Source organism: Theropithecus gelada, chromosome 11 (genome assembly GCF_003255815.1).
Source record: "Theropithecus gelada isolate Dixy chromosome 11, Tgel_1.0, whole genome shotgun sequence".
NCBI lineage: Eukaryota > Metazoa > Chordata > Mammalia > Primates > Cercopithecidae > Theropithecus > Theropithecus gelada.
Genome location: NC_037679.1, coordinates 82,718,635 through 82,739,422, shown reverse-complemented (window position 1 = coordinate 82,739,422; position 20,788 = coordinate 82,718,635). Strand labels below are relative to the sequence as shown.

General features: G+C 50.6%; 1 protein-coding gene across 2 annotated transcripts in view; it reads left to right on the top strand.

The window, feature by feature from the left end:
- The window catches only part of RILPL1 (Rab interacting lysosomal protein like 1), a 56,744-nt gene that overhangs the window by 8,369 nt on the left and 27,587 nt on the right, over positions 1-20,788 (top strand). For both annotated transcript variants that reach the window (XM_025403423.1, XM_025403422.1), the window contains exons 2-4: positions 209-359; positions 17,789-17,907; positions 18,560-18,781. In XM_025403423.1, coding sequence (XP_025259208.1) covers positions 209-359; positions 17,789-17,907; positions 18,560-18,781 — 492 coding nt within the window. The remainder of the gene's footprint in view (positions 1-208; positions 360-17,788; positions 17,908-18,559; positions 18,782-20,788) is intronic.

The window sequence follows — 20,788 nt, the reverse complement described above, 5'->3', positions numbered from 1 at the left end:
ACAGCATAAACACAGGCATCTGCCCCAAAGAAGGGTGCCTTCTGTTTCTTGCAAAGGTGCCATATGGGGCTCGTGGTGGCCTTGCTGGCCCAGCTGCCTGATGCCCACTTCTGAAGTCCCAGCAACCCTAGCTGCCCCTGAGGGTTGGGGTGGGTGGGGCCGCCGCCCTGGGCGGGCAGTGACCCACACTGTCCCCTCGCCATGGCAGGAGCTGGAGCTGGTGGAGGATGTGTGGCGAGGGGAGGCACAGGACCTCCTCTCCCAGATCGCCCAGCTGCAGGAGGAGAACAAGCAGCTCATGACCAACCTCTCCCACAAGGATGTCAACTTCTCAGAGGAGGAGTTCCAGAAGCATGAAGGTAAGCGGGGGCCGGCGCCAATGCAAGGGGGCTGGCCGTTCCTTTTCTCATCGCCCACATCAGCGATGGTCGCCACCGCCCCTGGACGTTGATGCGGTGCTGGCTGATTCCAAAGCCCTTTGCCTTCTGTGTCATGTTGATTCACACCGTAACCCTTCCAGAGAGACATACTGTAGCCTCAGTCTACAGATGGTAACACAGAGGTCCTTTCAGCAAACTGTCACAGGTTCTCCTCTGTTTGTCAGGCTCCTCTCTTGGCCCTGGGATACGTGTTAAACATGACAGCGACCCTGCCCTTGGGAAGCTTGTGTGCTGTGCAGAGAAGAAAGGGGCTTAACGTGTAAACACACAGATGCCATAGGTCCAGGGGGTGGCCGTGCTCTGGGAAAGCTGCAGTGGGGCATGTGATAGAGTGACTTGGTAGGGACATCTTTGGATACAGCCGTCAGGGAAGGCCTCCGAGGAGGTCCCATTTGAACCCTCATGAAGTAACAGAGTGAACCACACAAATATCTGTGTGTGTTGGGTCGGGGTTGCAGGGGCAGTCGTGCAAAGGCCCTGGGACATGAGCATTTGAGGGAAACCAAGAAGGCTAGTGTAGGCCAGGCGTGGTGGCTCACACCTGTGATCCCAGCACTTTGGGAGGCTGAAGCAGGAAGATCACTTGGGGCCAGGAGTTTGAGACCAGCCTGGGCAACATAGACCCCATCTCTACTAAAAATTTTTTCAAAAAATTAGCCAGGTGCAGTGGTGCACACTTGTAGTCTGAGCTACTTGAAGGCTGAAACGGGAGGATCACTTGAGCCCAGGAGGTTGAGGCCGCAGTGAGCTGAGATTATACCACTGCACTCCAGCCTGAGCGACAGTAAGATGAAAAAAAGAAGGCTAGGGTATCAGAAGATGATTGAGGCCTCGGGAGGTTGGAGATGAGGTCACAGGGGTCAGATCATATAGCTCCTTAGAGGCTAAAGTTTGGATTTCATTCTAAGTGTGCTGGGAGGAGATTAGAGGCTCTTATCACAGACACACACTTACCAGTGAGCAGCCTGGGATGGCATCCCAGACCTGAATGGCGCTGGATCCCCCGAACTGTCACTCATCCAATAAGCACTTGTCTAGAACCTTCATACAGGGCCTCTTCTGGTGCTGGGAAAAGGACAGACGGGCCGCAAGATTCGGGCCAGGCGGGGCTATGGGCAGTACCTGCTCTGCTCAGCCCTGCAGCTTCCTGCCCACTAAAGCAGGGGTGCCTCCTGCAGCTCACCCCAAGGAATCTCAGAGTCATCACTTCTGAGAAACTCCTTGGCTCCCCACATGAGCCTCCTCCTCATGTTTGATGGGATGGGGACGGACCTTGGGTGGGTGCCCAACTTCAGAATGTGTGGTGACCACTCTGCAGAATCAAGTATGGCACTGAAGGCCAGGCGCGGTGGCTCACGCCTGTAATCCCAGCACTTTGGGAGGCGGAGGCAGGTGGATCATTTGAGGTCAGGAGTTTGAGGCCTGGTCAACGTGGTGAAACCCCATCTCTACTAAAAATACAAAAATGAGCCAGGCGTGGTGGCGGGCGCCTGTAATCCCAGCTACTCGGGAGGCTGAGGCAGGAGATTTCGCTTGAACCCGGGAGGTGGAGGTTGCAGTGAGCTGAGATTGCACCACTGCACTCCAGCCTGGGCAACAGAGCAAGACTCTGTCTCAAAAAAAAAAAAAAAGTGTGTGTGTGTGTGTATGTATAAGTTTATATATAAAAACATATGTGGCACTGAAAAGGACTATGGGAACCAAGGAAAAATGAAAAGTTTGATTCCGGTCTGGATTCTCTTTTCCTTGGATTTCCTTTGTTGAGATGTGATTAGTAACCATGAAAACAAAAGTTCTCAAGATTCTAAGCACTGTCTCTGGAGCCAGGCAGCCCAGGTTTGAGTCCTGACCCTGAAACCTCCCTGCTATGTGACTTTGATCAAGTCACATGACCTTCATGTGCCTAAGTTGCCCCCCATGTAAAAATGGGAGAAATGACCATACCTCCCTCAGAAGCTTGTTATGAGGGTAAAATCAATGAATCTGTATAGACCCGTTAGAATCTTACCTGGCACACAGAAAACACTCAGCAAGTATTAGCCATTATTACTACAGGTTATCATTATCCAGTCCAACCTACTGATTGAACAGATGAGAAAAGTTTAGACTGAGAGAGGGAGAGTGATTTGTTCAAGGTCACACAGCAAGTTAGCAGAGTCAGAAGTGGAACCCAGATCAGCTGAAATCAGCTCCCTGAAGGAAGGCTTATGTCCCTCTAGGACCCTTTGACCCAGGGCTGCTGGAGACCCTGTGGTTAAGGCTGCGGGGGAGACTGAAATCACGCCCGCCATGGATTGGTCCGCCGTGGCGTTCCACTGCCCAAGAGCTTACGATTCCAGACAGAGGCCTGCCATGCATTCCTTTGTCTCCCTTATCTCGGATGGAGTGCCCGCCCTGTGCCTGTTCTGGACTTTGCCAGGTTGGAGGCAGGGCAGGGAGGCACATGCTGGGGCTGGGGTCTCCCTGCTGCAGTGACTTGCACGTTAGAAAGTTTTCTAGCAGCAAAGTAAGCCTGGGCCTGGAGGATCCCGGACACCCCATCCCGATTTCCTTCAGCCCAAGAAGGAGGACTTTTTTGATTTTGTTTTTGTTTTTGAGATGGAGTCTTACTTCGTTGCCCAGGCTGGAGTGCAGTAGTGCAATCTTGGCTCACTGCAACCTCCATCTCCCAGGTTCAAGTGATCCTCCTGCCTCAGCCTCCTGAGTAGCTGGGACTACAGGTGTGCACCACCACATCCATATAATATTTGTATTTTTAATAGAGACAGGATTTCACCATATTGGCCATGCTGGCCTTGAATTTCTGACCTCAGGTGATCTGAACACCTTGGCCTCCCAAAGTGCTGGGATTACAGGCGTGAGCCACTGTGCCTGGCCCTTCCTTTTCATGTCTGAATTATATTCCGTTCTATGGCCATACCGCGTGTCATTTACCCATTTATCTGTGGATGGACCTGTGAGACGTCACCACCTTTTGGCTGTTGTGAATTGTGCTGCTGTGAACATTGCGCTCATGCTTTTGTGTGGACCTCTGTTTTCAGTTCTTTGAGGTATATACCTAGGAGTGGAATTGCTGGGCCATAGGGAAACTATGTTAAACTTCTGACACTTCTGCAGGGCGCCCAGAGGCCTCAGGGACCCACAAGGCCTGGACCTGAGGGCTCTGAGCCACTTCCCTGTGCATCAGTGCACACACGCTCGCAGCACCCTCCACCTGGGAAGCTTTGCTTTGCTTCCACAGCCTTCCAGATCCCTGCTGGGCTTGTCATGAATCAGCCCACACGTGAGCGATCTGAGACACACTTAAATGGCATCTAGCATGGGTCCGGCTCCCAAAGGGTTAGCTCCCAAAGGGTTAGCTCAGGAGGCACATGGCAGCAGCCCTCCCGCCTGAGTGGAAAGACCGGGCAGATGCCAGGCGTGCCTTTCGTGGTTATTTTTATTTTGCATGGGAAACCATGGGAACACAGCACGGACAAAGCATGTCTTCCACCTGCTAGGAGAACAGACCTGGGACAAACAAGGTCCTTGGAAGAAGGTGGAGGCCGGGAAGTGAGGGCCGAGAATGTGCTGGGCAGAGGCAGGGGTAGACTGAGGACTTGGGGGTGCAGTCTCCGGTTCCTGTGTGGGGGGTGAGGGGGTGCTGAGAGGAGCCAGCTCTGCACGGAAGAGTGTGGCCTTCCCAGCAGTTCAACTGGGGCATTGTGCTCAGAGGCACCTGGCAGGCTCCTCTGCCCCCGGAAGTCTCCAGATTAAAAAGCACTTCACTCCCAGCTGTTTGTGGAAATCCAGCTTGTCAGCTGGAGAGCAGCGCACAGAAACTTGTTAGCACATGCAGAAATGAATGACAGGTATGCAAGCCATCGTGCCGGGGGATGGGGTGTGAAGATTTGCTCATGGGTCTGGAAAAAAAATCTTTGGGCTCTAAAGGAACAGCTTAGTCACCAGGGGAAGAGGAAAACTGACCACGTTGTCATTTTCTGAAGGGCACTGCAGAACAACACTGCTCAGTAAAAGAGAAGTCATTGTCGTTCTTCTACTTGGCACATTCGAAAAAGTAAGAAGAGGCCAGGCACGGTGGCTCATTCCTGTAATCCCAGCACTTTGGGAGGCCGAGGCGGGTGAATCACTAGGTCAGGAGGTCGAGACTAGCCTGGCCAACATAGTGAAACCACGTCTCTACTTAAAAAAAAAAAAAAAATTAGCCAGGCATGTTGGCTGGTGCCTGTAATCCCAGCTACTTGGGAGGCTGAGGCAAGAAGAATCGCTTGAACCTGGGAGGCAGAGGTTGCAGTGAGCCGAGATCGTGCCACTGCACTCCAGCTTGGGTGACAAGAGCGAAACTCTGTCTCAAAAAACAAAACAAAGAAACAGATGAAGCAATTTTTCTTTTTTCTTTTTTTTTTTTTTTGAGATGAAGTCTCGCTCTGTCACCCAGGCTAGAATGTAGTGGGGCGATCTCGGCTCACTGCAACCTCCGCCTCCCGGGTTCAAGTGATTCTCCTTCCTCAGCCTCCCCGAGTAGCCTGGACCACAGGCACGTGCCATCACGCTCAGCTAATTTATGTATTTTTAGTAGAGACGGGGTTTCACCATGCTAGCCAGGATGGTGACCTCATGATCCGCCTGCCTCGGCCTCCCAAAGTGCTGGGATTATAGGCGTGGGCCATGGTGCCTGGCCAGATGAAAGTAATTTCTATACTATATTTTATTGAACCCAATAGATCCAAAGCAGTAAGTTTCCTTGTAACATGTAATCAATATAAAAATTACCATTGAGATTATCAATGAGATATTTTGCATTTTTTTCATATTAAGTCTTTGAAATCTGGTAGGATACATACATATGTATGTATGTGTGTATATGTGTATATATTCATATTCTATTGTGAAAAATACATAACGTACATTTTACATAAAATTTACCATCTTAACCCCTGCTCTCCCTTTTTTTTTTTTTTTTTTTTTGAGACGGGGCACTGTCTTCAAGGCTGGAGTGCAGTGGCGCAATTATAGTTCACCATAGTCTCAACCTCCTGGGCTCAAAAGAGTCTCCTACCTCAGTCTTCTAAGTAACTGGGATGACAGGTGTGCACCACCATGCCTGGCTAATGTTTAAATTTTTTCGGTAGAGATGGGGGTCTCACTGTGTTGCCCAGGCTTGGCTGAAACTCCTGACATCAAGCAATCCTCCTGCCTTGGAGTCCCAAAGTGCTGGGATTACAGGCATGAGCCACCACACCCGACCCTGTCTTAGTCATTTTTAAGTGTACAGTTCAGGGGCATTAAGTACATTCACAGTGTTGTGCAGCCGCCACCACCATCCATCTCCAGAACTCTTGTCATCTCACAAAACTGAAACACTGTCCCATTAAATACTAATTTCCCACTCGCCCCTGGCACCCACCATTCTACTTACTGTCTCTATGGATGTAACTACTCTAGGCGTCTCCTATAAGTGGAGTCATATCATATTTTTCCTTTTGTGTCTGGCTTATTTCACCTAAGAATGTTTTCGAGGTTTATCCATGTTGTAGCCCATGTCGGAATCTCCTTCCATTCTAAGACTGAGTACATTCCATTGTGTGCAGGCCCTACGTTTGTTTATCCATCAGCTGACAATGGCAATGTGTATTTTATGCTTGCAGCATATGTCCATTTGGATGGGCCCCATTTCAAGTGCTCAGTGGCTGCTGGGTGGCTGCCGAATTGGACACATGGGGCTCAACTGTGCTGTCAGAAGCATGGTGGCTCATGCCTGTCATCCCAGCACTTTGGGAGGCTGAGGCAGGTGGATCACTGGGGGCCAGGAGTTTGAGACCAGCCTGGGCAATATGGCGAAGCTCCATCTCTACAAAAAATACAAAAGGTAGCCAGGTGTGGTGGCGTGCACCTGTAATCCCAGCTACTCGGGAGGCTGAGGCATGAGAACTGCTTGAACCCGGAAGGCAGAGGTTGCAGTGAGCTGAGATTGCCACCACTGCCCTCCAGCCTGGGCAACACAGCGAGACTCTCTCAAAAAAAAAAAAAAAACAAACAAAAAACCAAAATTGCTGTGCCCTCTGTCTGGGCCTTTCTCCATATATTTGCCATATTGGCTTCTTGGGGCTGTCATAATAAATGACCACAAACTGGGTGGCCGAAAACAGTTTATTCTCATAGTTCTGGAGTCCAGAGATTCATAGTCGCGTGTCAGCAAGGCCACGCTCCCTCCAGCGCCTCTCAGCAGGAGTCCTTCCTTGCCTCTGGGGGCTGCCGGCATCCTCACCTGTGGCTACACCATCCCAGTCTCTGCCTCTGCAGCCAGACGTTCTCCTCCGTGTCTGTGTGTCTCATCTCCCTCTCCTTTATCTTTTGTTGTTTAATGGGGTTTTTTCCCGCAGGCTGGAGTGCAGTGGTACGATCTCAGCTCACTGCAATCTCTGCCTCCCTCATCTCCTGCTCAGGTAATCCTCCTGCCTCAGCCTCCCAAGTAGCTGGGACTACAGGCATGTGCTACCATGCCCAGCTAATTTTTATACTTTTTGTAGAGACAGGGTTTCACCATGTTGCCCAGGCTTGTCTCGAGCTCCCGGGCTCAAGCGATCTGCCTGCCTCGGTCTCCCAAAGTGCTGAGATTACAGGCATGAGGCATGGTGCCAAACCTGCTTTGTCTTATAAGGACACCAGGCATTGATTTAGGGCCTACCCCTCATCCACCATGACTTCATCTTAACTAATTACATCTGCACATACCCTGTTTTCAAATAAGACCGCATCCTGAGGTTCTGGGTCGCTGGGATTACGGCCTGTGCCACTGCACACGGGTAATTTTGTATTTTTAGTAGAGACAGGGTTTCTCCATGTTGATCAGGCTGGTCTCGAACTCCCGACCTCAGGTGATCCGCCCGCCTCACCCTCCCAAAGTGCTGGGATTATAGGCGTGAGCCACCACGCCCAGCCTGGTGTTTGGATCGGTGGCTCACACCTGTGATCCCAACACTTTGGGAGGCCGAGGCAGGCGGATCACGAGGTGAAGAGATCGAGACCATCCTGGCCAACCTGGTGAAACCCCGTCTCTACTAAAAATACAAAAAAATTAGCTGGGCATGGTGGCATGCACCTGTAATCCCAGCTACTCGGGAGACTGAGGCAGGAGAATCTCTTGAACCCGGGAGGCAGAGGTTTTAGTGAGCCGAGATCGCACTACTGTACTCCAGCCTGGCGACAGAGTAAGACTCTGTCTCAAAAACAAACAAACAAAAAAAAAACAAAAAAAAGGTAGTATATATATTACTCTTATTGTGTAAGAGTCAGATAAAACTATGCACAAGACGTGACACTCCCCCCCTTTGCTTCATCCCCACTGCACTGCCGGAAGGAAACCTTCCCTTTCTATCCATCTACACACAAATTCTCTGTTTATTTTGTTTTCAAAATAAAAGAGATTGTGCTATGAATTGTTACTTGTCCTTTTTTATAAATTAAAATTGTGTATTATAATAATAATGTATTTTAATTAAAATTATGTATTTTAATTTATGAAATTAAACACTTTGGGAGTCTGAAGCAGGAGGATTGCTTGAGACCAGGAATTTGAGACCAGTCTGGGCAACATAGTGAGACCCTGTCTCTACAAAAAAATTTTTACATTAGCCAGGCATGGTGGTGCACACCTGTAGTCCCAGCTACTCAGGAGGCTAAGGTGGGAGAATCTCTTGAGCCCACGAGGTCAAGGCTGCAGTGAGCCTCGATTACACCACTGCACTCCAGCCTGGGCAACAGAGCAACACCCTGTCTCTTAAAAAAAAGTATTTATGTATTTATTGTTTGGGTTGTCTATTTTTTTAATTGAGGTGAATTCATGTAATATGCAATTAACAATTTTAAAGTGCACACAATTCAGTAGCATGTAGTATATCATTTAATTCAGTAGCATGTAGTATATCATTTAATTTACTCACAATGGGCTGGGGGCGGTGGCTAACACCTGTAATCCCAGCAGTTTGGGAATCTGAGGCGGGTGGATCACTTGAGGTCAGGAGTTGGAGACCAGCCTGGCCAACATGGTGAAACCCCATCTCTACTAAAAATACAAAAATTAGCCAGGCGTGGTGGCACATGCCTGTAATCCCAGCTACTCAGGAGGCTGAGGCAGGAGAATTGCTTGAACCCAGGAGGCAGAGGTTGCAGTGAGCTGAGATTGCGCCACTGTGCTCCAGCCTGGGTGACAGAGTGAGACTATTTCTCAAAAAAAAAAAAAAATTTGTTTTTAAATTATCATAGTGCTGTACAACCATCACCTGTTTTGTTCCAAAACATTTCCACCACCTTCCTAAGGTGACTCTGCACCTGTCAGGTCTCTCCCCAGCCTCTTGTCTTTGCCCTCCCTCCCTGCAGGTAGAGCCGCTGGTAACCTCTAATCTGCTTTCTGCCTCTGTGGATTTGCCAGTTCTGGACGTTTCCTGTCGATGGAATCACACCGTATGCAACCTTGGGGTCTGGTCTTAGACCCCACGTCATTTTCGAGGTTCATCTGTGCTGCCGTGCTGTGGCGTGTCAGAGCTGCTTTCCTCGTTATGGCTGAATCGTCCTCCGCTGTGTGGACTGAGCACATTGTGTTTATCCATTCTCAGTGGGGGGACATTTGGGTGGCTTCCATCTTTCATCTGTTGCAAATAGTGCTGCTGTGAACTTTGTCACTTAACTGTCTATCTCAGTGTTTTCCATCGCACGTCGTGTTTCATGGTGTCCCACTGCCTGGACAGTGCCTTGCAGGTGGACGTTAGCTCACTGCCACACGTGGCTGCCGTGGCCGGCCACGGGTGAGCTTCTCCATGGTCCCCGTGCCCAAGTGTCTCTTAAAATCTAGGTTCCCAGATCCTGAATCGCTGGGTGTCTGTGACGGCTCACAACCCTTTCAGCTTTTAACAGTGTCTGTTAAGAATACTTGGCCTTCTTTTAGTTTTCCAAAGCACTCTTGTACTTTCTCTTAGCGGCGAGCAGGATAAAATGACAGCCGACACTTAAGAGACACTTAGACACTCTGGCCCTGGGCCCCTCTGTTGTGAGCACTTCACATGGGAGAACCATGCACAGGCCTCTCAAGAGAGCACCGAGGCCTGAGGGGAAAGCAACTAAGAGGCGAAGCCGGGATCGGAGTCAGGCGCCAGGCTCCTGCCTGGGTCTCACAGCTCCTATGGCGCCGCCCAGGAAGGTGATGAGGCTGCTGGGCTTCCACATGGACCCAGCCGCCCCTCTCTCCGCATGCTCCTCTCCCGCCCACCTCTTTCTCTGGAGAGCCAAGGCAGCCCCAGCAAGGAGTCAATGAGTAGGTCCTGGCGCCCCAGCACAGGGCATGTCGGGACAAGTATTCAAACAGCAGGCGGGGGGTGGGGGGTTGTGGCGTTGGCACTGACTTCTGTCTACATGGGAACTCAGCCCCCAAACACACATGTCACATACATACGCCACACACACAGACACGCATATACACCCACACCCACCCACACACACCACACACACAGACCTCACACACCACACAGATGCCACCACACAGACATACACACTCACACTGCACACACCACACACACACAGACACGCATATACACCCACACCCACCCACACACACCACACACACAGACCTCACACACCACACAGATGCCACCACACAGACATACACACTCACACTGCACATGCCACACACACACAGACCTCACACACACCACACACACACACACAGACCTCACACACCACACACAGACACCACCACACAGACATACACACTCACACTGCACACACCACACACACAGACCTCACATATACCACACACACAGACCTCACACACCACATACACACAAACCTTACATACACCACACACAGACACAGACCTCACGCACCACACACACACACAGACCTCACACAGACACCGCATAGACCTCACACTCACACTACACACACATCACACACAGATACCACACACACACAGACCCCACATTCACACACACAGACCTCACACACACACCACACACAGACCTCACACTCACACCACACACACATCACACACATATACCACACACACAGACCTCACACACCCCCCCCACACACATATAACACACACACACCTCACACACACCCCACGTGCCCAAGGGTCGCCTTTCTGGGAAGCGTTAGCCGTGTCCCTGGGTCCCACCAGCTCAACCTAGCAGTGCTCTGCAGCAGTGGCCCTGGGGCATAGAGAGAAGAGAGGGCACAGGTGGGCCCCGCAGGTGGCCCGGGGATCCCTCACAGGACCCATGGCTGGAGGCAGGAGAGCAGGACTGACGGGGAGAGGGCCCACTTCACAACTGCAAGCGGGGGGCCCGGCTTGGTCGCCGGCTCTGCACTTAGAGAAAGTGGACGCAGAGCAACTCCCGCGGCCACCTGCTGACACCCGGCCCTGCTGCTGGGCTCCCTAGGGGTCCGGGGAGCTTCCTCTGTCTTCCCCCATCTTCCTCATCGGGAGCCCCTGCCCCACGCCTGCCAGGCCTTGGCTCCAGGGACAGGTGGTCCTCATCTCCCCCCATCAGGCGGAGAGGAATTGTACCAGAAGGGCCCTTGGCCAGCTAGTGTTTCTTATCTTTTCCTTTTAAACATTCTGGTGGAAAACACATCACAGAATTGCCTCTCTGCAGCCTGTGTAAGTGCACAGGGCAGCGGTGTTTACTGTGCGCACGAGGGTGGAGAGCAGAGCGCTGGGCCGCTTTCATCTTGCCGACGAAAACTCCACGTCCGTGTCTGTGGGTTTGACTTCTCTAGGGAGCTCCTCCTGTAAGTGGAATCATACGGCGTTTGTCCCTTGTGCCTGGCCTTTTCACTGAGCGTAAGGTCTTCAGAGTTCATCCATGTGGCAGCATGTGACAGGATTTCCTTTTTTTTTTTTTTTTTAAATACGGAGTTTTGCTCTTGTTGCCCAGGCTGGAGTGTAATGGCGCGATCTCAGCTCACTGCAGCCTCCACCTTTCAGGTTCAAGCAATTCTCCATCCTCAGCCTCCCAAGTAGCTGGGATTACAGGCATGCACCACCATGCCTGGCTAATTTTGTATTTTAGTAGAGATGGGGTTTCTCCATATCAGACAGGCTGGTCTCAAACTCCCGACTTCAGGTGATCCACCCGCCTCGGCCTCCCAAAGTACAGGGATTATAGGCATGAGCCACTGTGCCCAGCCGATTTCCTTCCTTTTTTAAGGCTGAGTAACATTCCATTGTATGGACAGACCACATTTTCTTTATTGCATTCATCCGTTGATGGACATTTAGCTTGCTTCCACCTCTTGGCTATTGTTTTTTTTGTTTATTTGTTGTTTTGAGACGGAGTCTCAGAGTCTCGGAGTCTCACTCTCTTGCCCAGGCTGGAGTGCAGTGGTGTGATCTCGGCTCACTGCAACCTCTGCCTCCCGGGTTCAAGCAATTTCCAGCTCATTTTTATATTATTAGTAGAGATGAGGTTTCACCATGTTGGCCAGGATGGTCTCCAACTCCTGACCTCAAGTGATCCGCCCTCCTTCACTTCCCAAAGTGCTGGGATTACAGGTGTGAGTCACTGCGTGCAGCTTTGGCTATTTTTTTTTTTTTTTTTTTGAGATGAGGTCTCAGTTTGTCACCCAGGTAGAGTGCAATGATGCGATCATAGCTCACTGCAGCCTCTAACTCCTGGGCTCAAGCGATTCTCCCACCTTGTCCTCCCAAAGTGCTGGGATTACAGGCACGAGCCACTGTGCCCGGCCTTAACATTTTAAATTGAGGTATAACGTAGAGTGAAGTGAACACATTTTAAGTGTACGGCTCTATGGATTTTTGCATGTATGTTCAGATCAGGATAGAGAATAGTTCAACACCCCAGAATGCACCTTCTCATCCCTTCCCAGACAAAACTTCACAAGGTCACCCTGACTCTGACCTTTGTCTCCAGAGATTAATTCAGCCTTGTTCTGAACTTCATATACATGGAATCATATAGTGTATGCTTTTTGGAATTTGAGAAATCATAAGATTCACCCTTTTAAATGTGGACAACTCAGTGGGTTTTTTGTTTTCGTTTTTGTTTTTTTGACATAGGGTCCCACTCTGTCACCCAGGCTGAAGAGCAGTGGCACAATCATAGCTCCCTGCAGCCTCGAACCCCCCAGCTCAGGTGATCCTCCTACCTCAGCCTTCCAAGTAGCTGGAGTCGTACAACTTTGTGCCTGGCTTCTTGCACTCAGCATCATGTTTTCAAGCTTTATTCATGTTGTAGCATGAATTAGTGCTTCGTTCCTTTTTATGGCTAAATGATACTCCGTTGCAAAAATGTATCATGGGGCGTGGTGGCTCATGCCTGTAATCACAGCACTTTGGGAGGCCGAGGTGGGCGGTTCACGAGGTCAGGAGATCGAGACCATCCTGGCTAACGTGGTGAAACCCCATCTCTACTAAAAATACAAAAAATTAGCCGGGCGTGGTGGTGGGCGCCTGTAGTCCCAGCTACTCAGGAGGCTGAGGCAGGAGAATGTCATGAACCCAGGAGGCAGAGCTTGCAGTGAGCCGAGATCGCGCCACTGCACTCCAGCCTGGGCGACTGAACGAGACTCCGTCTCAAAAAATAATAATAATAATACAAAAAAAAACTTGATGGGTGAATATTCTTGTAGGGGTACACATATGTGCACATATGCAAAAATATGTGAGGGCACCCCCAGAAGGTGGCTCTGTCTGGGAGAAAGTGGGGATTAGAGTCTGCCCCATAGTGACACATTCTGGTGACCTTAAGGGAGCCTTCTGCGTCTCGTGCCCTGGTGGCAAGGCAGCCTAGTATCACGGAGAAGATGTGGGATCTGTAGTCAGAAAACCTGGGCTTAAGTTCTTAGCTGTAAGACTTTGAGAAAAAAAAAATATCTCTGGGCTTCAGTTTTTCATATATGTAAAATGGGACTGATGTTAGAGACAACATTAATGATAATAAGACCCATTTCCAGTGGTTGGGAATGAGAACGAAATAGGGTCCAGGGTGTAAATCAGTGTATCCTTCCTGGGCTTGTCAGGAGTACACTGCACTTTGGGAGCGCGGAAGAAGAACCAGTCCTCGTTCATTGGCCAGCCTCGGGCGTCTGCCATGTGTGGGGCCCTGGAATACAGAGACAAATGAGACAGGCCGATGCCTCCAGGACGATCATATAAAATCCTAAGCTCTTCAAGCTCACGACCCAGGCCTTCTGTGGGTTTGCGGCCCTGGCAGCGTCGCCCGCTGTTCTGGAAACACACCAGGGATGCTTGTTCATGGTGGTGACCACCAGGCAAGAGAGAGGAGGTCAGCGGCAAGGACTCTGATGCAGTGGAGCAGCCTGGGGGGACAGTCAGGCCAAGGCAATAGCCGAGGGGTCACCTCTGTGCTTTCTCCTCATGGGATTAGATCTGGCTGCATATCCTGAGTCCCGGGGGCTATGGAGGGACGTTTCCCCCTCGTTCACCTGGGACTGAGCCTGGCCATTGCAGGCCAGTCCAGGCTTCAGGGAGAAGGGGTGCACTGGCAGTGCCAGCACCTATGGAAGGCTGAATAATGGCCCCAAAATATCAGGTCCTAGTTCCTAGAACCTGTGGATGTCACCTGATATGGTAATGTCTTGCAGGTGTGTTATTTCATTCCAGATCTTGAGATGGGGATGTTATCTTGGCTTACTTTGGATGAGCCCTGAATGTAATCACAGGTGTCCTTGTAAGATGGAGGCAGGGAGAGATTTGGCACTGACAGAAGAGGAGAAGGCCACGGGACCACAGAGGCAGAGACTGGAGTGATGCCACCACAAGCCAAGGAGTGCTGGTGGCCACCAGAAGCTGGAAGAGGGAAGGAATGAAATCTCCCTGGGCCGGGCACAGTGGCTCATGCCTATAATCCCATCGCTTTGGGAGGCTGAGGCGGGTGGATTGCTTGAGGTCAGGAGTTCGAGACCAGCCTGGCCAACATGGGAAACCCTGTCTCTTCTAAAAATACAAAAAAAGTAGCTGGGTTGTGGCGGGTGCCTGTAATCCCAGATACTTGGGAGGCTGAGGCAGGAGAATCACTTGAACCCCGGAGACAGAGGTTGCAGTGAACTGAGATCACACCACTGCACTCCAGTCTGGGCTACAGAGTGAGACTCTATCTCAAAAAACAAAACAAAACAAAAAAATGGCTGGGCACAGTCAGTGACTCACGCCTGTAAACCCCCAGCACTTTGGGAGGCTAAGGCAGGCAGATCACGAGGTCAGGAGATCAAGATCATCCTGGCTAACATGGTGAAACCTTGTCTCTACTGAAAATACAAAAAATTAGCCAAGTGTGGTGGCGGGCGCCTGTAGTCCCAGCTACTCAGGAGGCTGAGGCAGAAGAATGGTGTGAAGCTGGGAGGCGGAGCTTGCAGTGAGTCAAGATCACGCCACTGCACTCTAGCCTGGGCCACAGAGTGAGACTCCCTCTCAAAAAAAAAGAAAAGAAAAAAAGTCATGATGGCACATGCCTGTAATCCCAGCTACTTGTGAGGCTGAGGCAGGAGAATCACTGGAACCCAAGAGGCAGAGGCTGCAGTGAGCCAAGATCACGCCACTGCACTCCAGCCTGGGTGACACAGCGAGACTCTGTCTGAAAAAAATTAAAAAAAATCTCCCTTAGAGGCTCCAGAGGAAGCATGGCCCTGGTAACACCTTGATTTCAGGCTCATTTGGACCTTCTGGCTTCTAGAGCTATGAGAAAATAAATTTCTGATGTGTTGAGATACCAAAATTATTGGTCATTTGTTACAGCAGGTGCAGGAAACTGACACAGCACCCATCCTCACAGGTCATTAATTCAACAATAACTTAATAGGCACCTGCGGTGTGCTAGGCACCATGTGGGGCCCAGGGAATGTAACAGTGACTAGGGCAGACAGGGCCTTGCCCTCCTGTGGCTGACAGTCTAGTTGGGGGTAGGGATGAGGGTGGACCTCGCCCGCCTGCAGTGTGCCAGACACCATCTTCAGGGCTCTGTGTGTATTAACTGTGAAAGTTGTCTGAATCAAAATGGGGTCACCAGTGTTACCCAAAACCCTGACAAATGGAACCCGGGAAGGCCATGAAGAGAGGGTTTTCACGCTTGCATGCCCGATAACAAAAAAGACTGTGGAAAAACGACAGCTTTGCACAAAGGCCTTTGTAACCTTACACAAAAAGACTTCTGCCCGACGTCTGCCTGGCAGTAGCCGGTCCAGCCTCAGACTACAGTCACCCTTGTTATTGATCTATCTTTATAGCCAAGGATAATTATTAATACTTTAAACAATTATATAACCCTCCTTATTTTTTCCTTTAAAAATCTTTGTCTTCCTTTACCTCCCTGAATACACATAGTTTACTATGGCAGGCGGATTCCCATTGCAACACTCTACTCCCAAATAGCTTTTCTTTTTTTTTTTTTTTTGTTTGAGATGGAGTTTCTCTCTTGTTGCCCAGGCTGGAGTGCACTGGTGCGATCTCGGCTCACTGCAACCTCCACCTCCCGGGTTCAAGCTATTCTCCTGCCTCAGCCTCCCGAGTAGCTGGGATTACAGGCATGTGCCACCACGCCTGGCTAATTTTGTAGTTTTAGTAAGGACGGGGTTTCTCCATGTTGGTCAGGCTGGTCTAGAACTCCCGACCTAGGTGATCTGCCTGCCTGGGCCACCCAAAGTGCTGGGATTACAGTTTTTATTTTGTTTTCTGGGTTGGTTTTTTTTGTTTTGTTTTGTTTAGTTTTGTTTTGTTTTTGAGACAGGGTCTTGTTCTGTCACCCAGGCCTGGAGTACAGTGGTGTAGTCAGAGCCCACTGCATCCTCAAACTCCTGGGTTCAAGTGATCCTCATCAGCCTCCTAAGTAGCTGAGACTACAAGTGGACACCACTATGCTTGGCTAGTTTAAAAAAAAAAAATCTTTTTGTAGAAACAGGGTCTCATTATGTTGCCCAAGCTGCTCTCAGACTCTTGGCCTCAGTGATCCTCCTGCCTCAGCCTCCCAAAGCACTGGGATTACAGGCGTGAGCCAACATGTATGGCCATCTTTTATTTTATTTTATTTTTAAATTTTATTTACTTTTTATTTTTGAGACAGAGTCTTGCTCTTGTCACCCAGGCTGGAGTCCAATGGCACGATCTCGGCTCGCTGCAGCCTCCATCTCCCAGGTTCAAGCAATTCTCCTGCCTCAGCCTCCCGAGTAGCTGGGATTACAGGCATGCACCACCACACCTGGCTAATTTTTTTTGTATTTTTAGTAGAGACAGGGTTTCACCTTGTCAGCCAGGCTGGTCTCAAGCTCCTGACCTCAGGTGATCCACCCGCCCCAGCCTCCCAAAGTGCTGGGATTACAGGCGTGAGCCACGGTGCCTGGCCCATCTCTTATTTTAGAGAACTTTCTCTGTTTATTATTTAGGTTGACATAATCAATCCTCACAACAGCCCTATGAGTTGTGGGGACTGTTATCACTACTTTATAGAGGTGGAAACTGAGGCACAAGACACTAGCTCCAAACCAAACCGCTGATAAATAGGAGAGCCAGTGTCTGAGCTGGAGCTTACCCTGTAAATCACTGTGCTGTGTCATCTTTCGTCAGATAAAAGCATGTAAGAGGCCGGGCGCGGTGGCTCACCCCTGTAATCCCAGCACTTTGGGAGGCCGAGGTGGGTAGATCACTTGAAGTCAGGAGTTTGAGACTAGCCTGGTCAACATAGTGAAACCCCATCTCTACTAAAAACACAAAAATTAGCCAGGCGAGGTAGCACATTTCTGTTGCCTCAAGCTACTTGAGAAGCTGAGGTGGGAAGATCACTTGAGCCTAGGAGGCAGGGGTTGCAGAAAGCCAAGACTGCACCACTCCACTCCAGCCTGGGCAACAAAGTGAGAATCCGTCTCAAAAAAAAAAAAAAAAGAATGTAAGACACACATAGGAATTGTACAAAAGTGCCATAAAGGTAATACATGGTGGGTCAGGCATGCAGGGAAATGAACGTATCAGGTGGGTGGGAGGTGGAGGCTGTCACTGGGTGGTCAGAGGAAGGGAGGCCTCTGTGAAGAGGTGACTTTGGGCTGAGGCCTGAAAAATGAGGTGCACCAGCCATGGGGAGGTGAGAAGGAAGGGACTAATGGGTAAGGAAGAGGCTTCAAGGTGGGAGTGAGCTCAGGGGGAATCAAGGAATATCAAGCAGGCACGGGGGAGGGTGAAGGGAGTGAGTGGAGGGGGTAGAGGATGAGGCTGGGGATGAGGCTGGGGCCCACTGAGATCTCAGTTTCATCCTCAGCAGAAGCGGTGGATGATTTCCACAGAGGAGTAAGGTGGGCTCACCTGCCAGTCTCATTTGCCCACCCAGGCATGTCAGAGCGGGAGCGGCAGGTGATGAAGAAGCTGAAGGAGGTGGTGGACAAACAACGCGATGAGATCCGTGCCAAAGACAGGGAGCTGGGCCTGAAAAATGAGGACGTCGAGGCTGTGAGTGACATACCCCTGACCGGTGTCCACCCTCCCAGCCAGTAGGTGCCAGCCAGAGACCAGACCCTCCACTCAGCAGGTCCCTTCTCTCCCTTGCTGTCATTCTTAGGGCTCCGTGGGGTGTGGATCCTGCTCATGGCTTGGCGGGCCCAGCCTGGAAACAGCAAGACTTCACTGGCAGAGCAGGAGGGAACGTGGCACTGCCCAGTGAGCAGGCTCCTCCCGCCTCCTGGGAAGGTCCTGAGGCCTTGGCAGCCTTAGCTCTGACCCCAAGGCCTCCTCCAGCCCCCCAACTTCATGCCTCTCTGGGAGCAGACTTAGCAGGGTCCAGCATGCTCCAGGAACCCATACAGTGTTTCTGTGTAAATCAGAGAAAAATGCCCCTTTCTGAAGTCATGTTACTTCCATCTGTTGGGAAATGTTCATAATGTATTAATTCTAGCAAGACACGCTTCCATTTGCCATAAAATCGTCATAGTAAATACACAAATTGCCCATCTCTAGCATCATCAGTTATAAGAATATGAACAACTTTCAAACAAAGATGTCTGCAATATAAATGGCACACCTAAGGATGGTTTGCCATTGTGCAGTGCACAACCTGAGCTACTGCAGGTAGCAGCCCTGCACAATGGTCTCCCTTTTTGTACAGTTACAGCAGCAGCAGACACGGCTGATGAAGATCAACCATGACCTTCGGCACCGGGTCACGGTGGTGGAGGCCCAGGGGAAAGCCCTGATCGAACAGAAGGTGGAGCTGGAGGCAGACCTGCAGACCAAGGAGCAAGAGATGGGCAGTCTGCGAGCAGAGCTGGGGAAGTTGCGAGAGAGGCTGCAGGGGGAGCACAGCCAGAATGGGGAGGAGGAGCCTGAGGTGAGCAGGAAGCTGGGTGCAGAGGTGGTAGTGGAGGGTAAGTCTGGGGGTTGGCTCAAGGCAGGCAGGGTTGCCTTGTTTTCCCCTTTATACTTAAGAAAATGGCCAGCCTGGGCAACATAGCAAGACCCCAGTTCTCTACAAACATTTTTTTTTTAATTAGCCCGTGCGTGGTGGTGCACACCTGTAGTACCAGCTGCCTGAGAGGCTTAGGCAGGAAAATCACTTGAGCCCAGGAGTTCAAGGCTGCAGTGAGCCATGATTGCACCACTGCACTCCAGCCTGGGTAACAGAGCCAGACCTGTCTCAAAAAAAGAAAAAAGAGAGAAAGAGAGAGAGAAAACGAGAGGCTCAGAGAGTCAAGCTACTGGCCTGAAGACACACAGCTGAGGGGCTGGAACCCCAGACTCTGCATTCTCCCACCTCAGTGGTGGTTATTAGGCACCTGCCATTTATTTATTTATTCATACCAATGATTTTTGACCATGTAGCCAGCCCAGAGGATAAAATAGCGAGCAAAATACAGACATGATCCCTGTCCACATGGAGCTTACAGTTTAGTGTGGGAGGCAGACATTAGTTAGTCCAGACCTTAGTACCACATGGTACCATATGACCCAGCAATTCCACTCCTAGGCACATATCCAAAAGAATTGAGAACAGGTGTTCAAACTTTTACATGAAGGCCAGGTGCAGTCGCCTGCACTTGTAATCCCAGCCCTTTGAGCGGCTGAGGCAAAGGGATCAAGAAGATCACTTGAGGCCAGGAGCTGAAGACTGGTCTGGGCAACATAGTGAGACCCCATCTCTACAAAAAATTCTTTAAAAATTAAAAACTTGGCTGGACACGGTGGCTCATGCCTGTAATCCCAGCACTTTGGGAGGTCGAGGTGGGTAGATCACAAAGGTCAGCAGTTCGAGACCAGCCTGGCCAATATGGTGAAACCCCATCTCTACTAAAAATACAAAAAAATTAGCCAGGCGTGGTGGCCCATGCCTGTAGTCCCAGCTGCTCGGGAGGCTGAGGCGGGAGAATTGCTTGAATCCGGGAGGCGGAGGTTGCAGTGAGCCGAGATCGCACCACTGCACTCCAGCCTGGGTGACAGAGCGAGACCCCGTCTCAAAAAAAAAAAAAAAACTTGGGCCGGGTGTGGTGGCTTACACCTGTAATCCCAGCACTTTGGGAGGCCAAGACGGGCAGATCACTTGAGGTCAGGAGTTTGAGACCAGCGTGGCCAACGTGGTGAAACCCCGTATCTACTAAAAATACAAAAATTAGCTGGGTATGGTGGTGGGCATCTGTAATCCCAGCTACTTGGGAGGCTGAGGCAGGAGAATCGCTTGAACCTGGGAGGCGGAGGTTGCAGTGAGCTGAGATTGCGCCACTGCACTCCAGCCTGGGCAACAGAGTGAGTCAGACTCCATCTCAAAAAAAAGAAAAACTTAAGTGTGGTGGCACCTGTAGTTCCAGTTACTTGGGAGGATGAGGCAGGAGGATCACTTGATCCCAGGAGTTGGAGGCTGCAGTGAGCCATGATTGAGCCACTGCACTCCAGCCTGGGTAACAGAGTAAGACCCTGTAGCGCACTATTCACAGTTGCCAAAAGGTGGAAACAACGCACACGTTCATCAGCGGATGAATGGGTGAACAGTCTGTCCATATGGGGGGATACGATTCAGCCCTAAGGAGGAATGCAGCCCGGGCCACGCGGTAGCACGGATGAGCCGCGAAAACATCATGCGGAGTGAAAGAAGCCAGGCCCAAAAGGCCAGTGTGCGACTCCATTTGCATGAAATGTCCCAGAACAGGCAAATCCATAGAGCCAGAAAGTAGATGGGTGTCCGAATGGGGCTGGGGGAAGGTGGAATGGGGAGTGACACTGATGGGCATGGGGTTCCCTTTGGAGGTGATGGAAATGATCCGGAATTAGAGATTGGTGATGGTTGCACAACACTGCACGTTACTGTCCGCGTGGCCAGAGCTGTCCATCACAGCCACAGCTAACA